The following is a 6518-nucleotide window of genomic DNA, read 5'->3' on the forward strand; positions in this document are numbered from 1 at the left end:
GAGAGCCACAAAAACATATGGGGCTAGAGAAAATGGTGTGCTTCACTGCTCATGGGCATATTTCAGAGACAACAGACTGTTTGGTCTTCACAGAAAAGATATGGCTCCCCGAAATATTTTGAAAGTGCAATCAAGGTTGTGATCTGTTTTTCCTCAACCAGTGGTGCAGAAATACAATAATTATTCTAAAACTAGTGTTTCAGTTGTTAAGATTTTAACAATCACTTATGCCATGACAATCCCAGTTGTGCATTCACTATGGACTCCTTCTATTAGGAAGAAAGGCCTGTTATTTTTTTCTGCTGACAGTGTTGGTTTCCTGAGCAAAGGGACACACATATGCAAACACCCACCCATGTATACACACTGGGGTTAAAAGTTACAGACTGAAGTGCTCATGTGAAAATAGGTGTAGATTTGCACCTTGCCTAGCCCTTTATCCACTCCCCTCTCTCCCCTCTCTGGTGGCTCGAAACAAGCAATTTCCTGCTTTCATCCTTTTCCTTTATCCAGCCCTCCCCATGTACACACTCAGATTTACTGCAGCCTCTTGTAGCCTTAGCAACTGCTGCCACTTAAGGTTTGTATCTGGAGGAAAAGGTAATGGGGAGGGGAAATTCCAGGGGATAGAAAGGAGCATCCTAAAATGGGGGTGGAGGCAGATACTGAATTGTCTGAAATGCCTCTCAGTAGCCTTGATGGCAGCTATCAGTATTTATTACTACAAACCAGACATGAGTTTCCAGAAGGCTCTACTTGGGACCAGGTGTTTCCTTACTCAGGAAGAATGGGCATTATACAAACTGGAGTCATCTGCCTGGCACCCTGAGATGTGTGTTCCCCCTGGAGCTGCACAGAGGAAAGATGTCAGCATGGGAAACAGATCCAGTAAGCAGAACTTGCTGGAAAATTCATCCAGCGAGTTTGTTAAACCCATAAAAGATCTTTAAAGATCTGAGACACAGAAGGAGTCACCAGGACAGGAATGCAATGTCCTGTGTGCAGTGAGCTCAGCTGTAAAGGCTAAACTTAGAATATTTACAGCTATTATGAGCAAGTAGAGAAAAAAAAAAAAAAGTTTGACAGACAGGCCTTCACCTAACGTGCCAGAATCCAGTACTGTAAAGTCATGAAAGTGCAGCATTACATATGTACATTAGACAAGAGTCTGATGTTTGTGACTCAGTGTCTTGCAAAACAGCTGCAGAAAGTGTTCCAGGACTAAAATGCAGAATTTTTAATTACATTAAGGATTGTAGCAAACTTTACTATGTGAAATATTCATTTAAGACATTGTGCTCAGCAGAGTTGCTCTGGGCTGGGTATTCAGCTATTGCCATCAAGGGCCTTAAAATATTGCACAGTATGATTATCTGACACAATTACATGTTTTCAGGCTATTAAGAAAAAGCCATCTCATGACTGTGTATAAAACCATAATGCCAGCCTCTCAGAGCCTCTCAAAATATAAAATAACAAATTAACAAAAAATAATTGCTTTTCTTCAATATCATCAGCTTTAAAAAATCCTGTAAATCCCTGCATAAAGGTCTGTCTTTTTATCAAACACCTTTTTAAGGTCTTCATTACCAGGAGAAGCCATTCAAGCATTTCCGTAATATTGACTCAAGGGAAAGAACCCCAAATACATCAAAATCAGGAGCATTTTGCCTGTTTCATATTCATTGTTTCTTCTTTATGTGTGACTGATTTATTCTGCTGTGTGCCCCCAGGGTCTGCATTGTCCAAAATAAAGGCTGCCAAAAAAAAAATGAGAACAGGGGAGCAAGTGGTGAGGTGGGGGGGGGAGTTCAACCCATGCTTTTAAATGCTGTGAGATTAATGCACATCTTGCATCCTCATGTGTGAATTCACTTTATGGTGTTTCTTAACAAAAGTATACTCACTAAATATATAACTTCAGCAGAATGCAAGACATCATGCCTGAAAGTAGAAAGCTGCTCTCAGACAGTGACTCCATGCTGTGAAATCCACTCTCTTCTGCTTCTGTATTCTTAAGTTGTACTGGTGCTGCCATAGCTTGTGCTTGCATTACAGAGCACTGTGCCTGTGCATTAGAAAGCACAGATGCACAGAATGCAAGCACCTGTGATAATTTAGATCCTGGTTTCACCTAAGAGACTGGTTTGGTTTTCAGTGACTTTTTTTCTCCCTGGCATGTATGGATGTTGGAAACAAAGGGAGCACAAATGACTTTACCCAAGTGTGCGGGGCTGGCTCTGCTGATGGGCTCTGCATGGAGAGCACAATGCCCGAGTTGCGGAGCAGCAAACTGCAGGAACTGCAAGGCAGCAACTGGGAAGCCACATGTGCAAATATGTTTGAGCAAGGGAACCTGCAGCTTGACAAAGGCACAGTTCACCAGGTCCCCACAAACTTTGCCCAGGTATTGCGGAGCAGCTGAAGGGCGGCAGTGAAGGGGATCTTTCTGCACTGGGGAGCTATTGTTTAGCACCTCGACAGATGAGAACAGACACTTCTCCTGCCACAATAGCTGCTCACACCAAGCAAGACTTATTAAATATTCAGTTCAAGCCTCAAGCAGCTCATTAAGTCAGCAATGAGCAGTGACGTTGGCATTGGAAAACCCTGCCTCAGTCAATATCACCATGCAGAATCTCCCCGGATCTCTTGATGTTATTTTGCTCAGTACGTTTTCTGTGATGACCAGCTTGTGCTCTCTGCTTTGCATTAAATACAGGTAAAAAAGAGTCAGGTGGCTTTAAGTTTGGCTCTTCTTTATAGACCTTTTTAGAGAGGAGTCCTGGGGCCCAAGAGACGTGTCTATTGGATTTTTCTCTACCAGCATATGTAATACAAGTTTGCAGGAGGAAGATGAGATGAAGGTTAAATGGCATTAGTGTTAAAAAGCAAACAAACAAAAAAACCTAATGTTTGAAGGATAACTTTCATGGCAGAACATCATGATATGCAGCAGTTACAGATGCTGTATTACTGGTGGTTGTTACACAGCAGAAACTTTACAGTAAGTGTATTTTCCCTGAAAATTGTGTGTCTTAGGTGGATTTGGGCTTGAATTGTATGCTGAAGGTGTTTCTTGTGTGCAGAGTTTCTTTCTGAATGATGTATTTGAAACCTGTTTTGCAGCCACTAACCTTTATAATTTCATATTCAATAGTACTTAGCAATAATATGTAAGGCATTTATGATGGGTGGATGTCAGATGTCAGTGAATTAGAGCACACCAGAATCTGGAATTAGGATTGTAATTGTAGAAAACAAACGTATCTTTTCACGTATCAATGTTTTAAAATTATAACATCTGAAAGTATGGAACAGAAACGGAGAAACAGAACATGTGCAAAAGTTTTTTCAGAGCACAGTTTTTCACACCCTGAATCTATTTTTTTTTCTTTTTTCTTTAACAGAAAGTGTTTTCAGACTGCTCATTTCTATGTGGAGGACAGCAGTTCCCCCCGTGTGGTCCCCAATGAAAGTATTCCCATTATACCAATTCCAGGTAAGACGGGCTTAATCTCCTGTGTTTGTACTGCTTGGAGTCTGGTTTAATTACACAAAGAAGAGAAGGTTATGCTTGTGATAAATCCTGGGGTTTTGGTAGAAATTTGTTGTACCTGTGCTGCTTCATTTAATTTAATGTGCTTTGTAATGGGGCTCCGAGTGCCAATAACGTGCTTCGTAATGGGGCTTCGAGTGCCTCTTTTTCTGTAGGCACCTCTCCCACTTTGTCTTAATAGAAATTTCAGAATAACCTTTGCAAAATGTCAAAAACATGAGTAACAGCTCTTGAAAACACTGAGACATTGCATCCAGGGTGAAACCAGCTGCTCCACCAGGGCGGGTTGCAGAGGAGGGATATTCACCTCCACTGCTCTCTTGAGACTGGGGGCCTTGCCTCGACTTTCACCGTGTATAGAGGTGGAGTCTGGGGCTCTCAGAAAGGACAGCGAGACACAGGGATAAGCAAACAATCCTAAGTCCAAAGCCATCTGTTAATTTGGTATTAATAAAGTTACCAAAGGTCAAATTCTCCTCTCAGCTATACTGAGAGTGATGCTGGAAGCAGAGTGTAGTGCTATTCTCTCTTCATGAGACATTTCCCCTGGAAATTATTAAGTGCAGGATGCTGCTGCCTTGAAGCTGTGATGTTACTGTGGCCTTTGCAGCCACTGCCTTGTTTGATGATGGTCATTCTCACAGGCAGAATTAAGATACCAAAAATGTTGTATTGACCTCAGTCTGCTTGTACGTCTTGCTTGAAGGTGTTTTAAGTTCCTTGTCATAGTCTGAATTTGCATCATTGATCTGGGATTCAATCTGTAGCTGGTTAGGTTCATTTTACCAAAAAACATTCAGAGCCTTTTCTGAGACACTGAAGAAACTTGCTTCCTAGAAAAGTGAAAGAGTCCAGTTATATTTTCCTTGATTTTATTCGGTAGACATGTGTGACTTATTTCTAGGAAGAATCTTTCCAAGTACCCATGGGAAGTAGTAAGAAAGGTCAGCTATTACATTCCTGCAGAAAGCGTTAGGCAGTTTGCCTTTCAGTCTGATGCTATACCACTTAAAGAAAATGCACTTTTATTGTCCTCTCTCCTTTCTACTGGAGACTGAAATACATGTCCTGGCCACCTCATGTCCTTAGCAAGAAGTCATCCTTCTCCTTTAGGGTAACAAGAGGTGACAGGTTTTAATCTTAGACCATCAGTGATTAGTTTTCACAGAAGTACTTAAATAGCTGGAGAACTCCATTCCTCATACTCTGAAACCAAGAGGAACAAATGCCTGTTGGGACTGCTTGTGGCAGTCAATTCAAAGATCCCACCATGCCTGCTCTCGTGTGTTACCTCCTTGGAGCTTGTGGGGAAGGGGAGGCTGGGCTAAGCTGGACTCTGGCACAGCGCTGTCAAAACCCAGGGGGATTATGCCTACAAGGCACTGGGAGGAGAGAAATTCTCCCTTCAGAGAGAAACCTCTTTGGCCAAAGTGTAGTATTTTTACTGCAATTGAGACAATTTTTTCTTAGATAAAAGAAATCAGCAGAAGGCTCCATCTTCTCATGCTGCTGTGTGTGTTACTGAGACAGCAGTTCTTTCCTGTTGCACAGAGATGTTTTGATGGTCAGTCCATTAAGACTGGAGTGCATTCATATTAATTGTAGTGTAGGCTGAAGAAGTTCCATTAAAACCATGCAGGCAGCAGGTACTGTCAGGGCAGCATGTGCACCAATGCTTCTGCAGCAGCCGTTCTGACACATAGCAGAAAGTGACTAGGAAGAGAACATTGTCTTTTGGGGACATTTCCTGTGACTAGAGTAAGCCAGGCTGTGAGACCACGGCAGCTTTGTGAGAAACATGATGCTACTGTCACTGTTGCGCTCACTGTGGTGTGCTCAAACTCAGTAATGCTGATAAAGAGTTGCTCACTCCTGATAAGGGGCACTGCAGATTGTGAGGAATAAGACAACTCTTGGTTATTAATTAAAATAATTAAGAGCAATTTATTAAAAGAACAATCAGAAAAAAAAAATTGTAAGTACAAAATAATTATAAAGCAAAAAAAAATCCGGACACCTGGAGCAGCTTTGTAATTAAAAATCTGCAAGGATTGCTGATGAGCATTAAGGCACATCAAGAATTGGGCCTTAGAAAGAGGTTTAGTCTAGTTGGATGCAAAAGTGAATCCAACCCTTGAATTCCCAATCTAATGATAACATTTTTATGGATGTAAAGGACATACAGAGACACCTGCATGCAGACATCCAGATGGACGGCCCTTAATCTGGAGCTGAATCTTGCCCAGAAAACATTCAGAGAGAATGAACTGGTGAATTTGAAGATCTTGACACTGGCATTAAAGCTATTTAGGTCACCAAAAGCCAAATCATGCTCTGTAAGTGCCTCACGCTGTGAGTATTACCTATTACCTGTACAGGGATAATAGTTATTACATGGATACTTTCAGCCATAATGAGGCTCAAAGTTAGTAGAGAAAAATTCCAGCTATGTTGGTTTTTTCCAAAGATGGGAGATACTGCCTTGAAAGATCTTGAAGCTCTCTAAGGCATTTTCCTTGTTTGGAGATGTAGAAGAGGGTTGTTTTCCGCCATATACCTGTTGCTAGATGAGAGTCTTCCCTGACATCAGCTGCTGCTCCCACGTAGACAGCCCACTGAAATGCCTTAAGAACATGAAATGACAAAATTCTCTTCTGAACTGTTGGCAACTGATGAAATGATGAGCCTCTGAACTTTTCCTCTGGAAACTGCCGCAGGGTGTGAGAAAGTCTTACTTGCCTTGTTGATACTAGAAGCAAAATGTAAGTGTCATTTTCACAGAAACAAGTTTTTTAAAGTAACCTTGTTAGATTGTGAAACCCCATTCCTACAAGAGGAATTTGACTGTGGAACTGTGCCTCTACCTCCTACAGTTCAGTGGGCCAACTTCCGCTCTTGGTTAAGAGCAAGCAGCCACACTGATGGCAATTTAGAGCAGTGTGGCTGAAGATGTTCAGCC

The 6518-nt window shown here is 41.8% G+C and overlaps 1 protein-coding gene across 1 annotated transcript in view; it reads left to right on the plus strand.

Annotated features, from left to right (window-relative positions):
* Positions 1-6518, plus strand: part of PTPRG (protein tyrosine phosphatase, receptor type G) — a gene marked incomplete at its 5' end in the record, with an annotated part of 316509 nt that overhangs the window by 269878 nt on the left and 40113 nt on the right. Inside the window, one exon of the mRNA XM_017747149.1 lies at positions 3411-3502. Within this exon, the coding sequence (XP_017602638.1) occupies positions 3411-3502 (92 nt within the window). The remainder of the gene's footprint in view (positions 1-3410; positions 3503-6518) is intronic.

Source organism: Corvus brachyrhynchos, unplaced genomic scaffold (genome assembly GCF_000691975.1).
Source record: "Corvus brachyrhynchos isolate BGI_N302 unplaced genomic scaffold, ASM69197v1 scaffold91, whole genome shotgun sequence".
NCBI classification, from domain to species: domain Eukaryota; kingdom Metazoa; phylum Chordata; class Aves; order Passeriformes; family Corvidae; genus Corvus; species Corvus brachyrhynchos.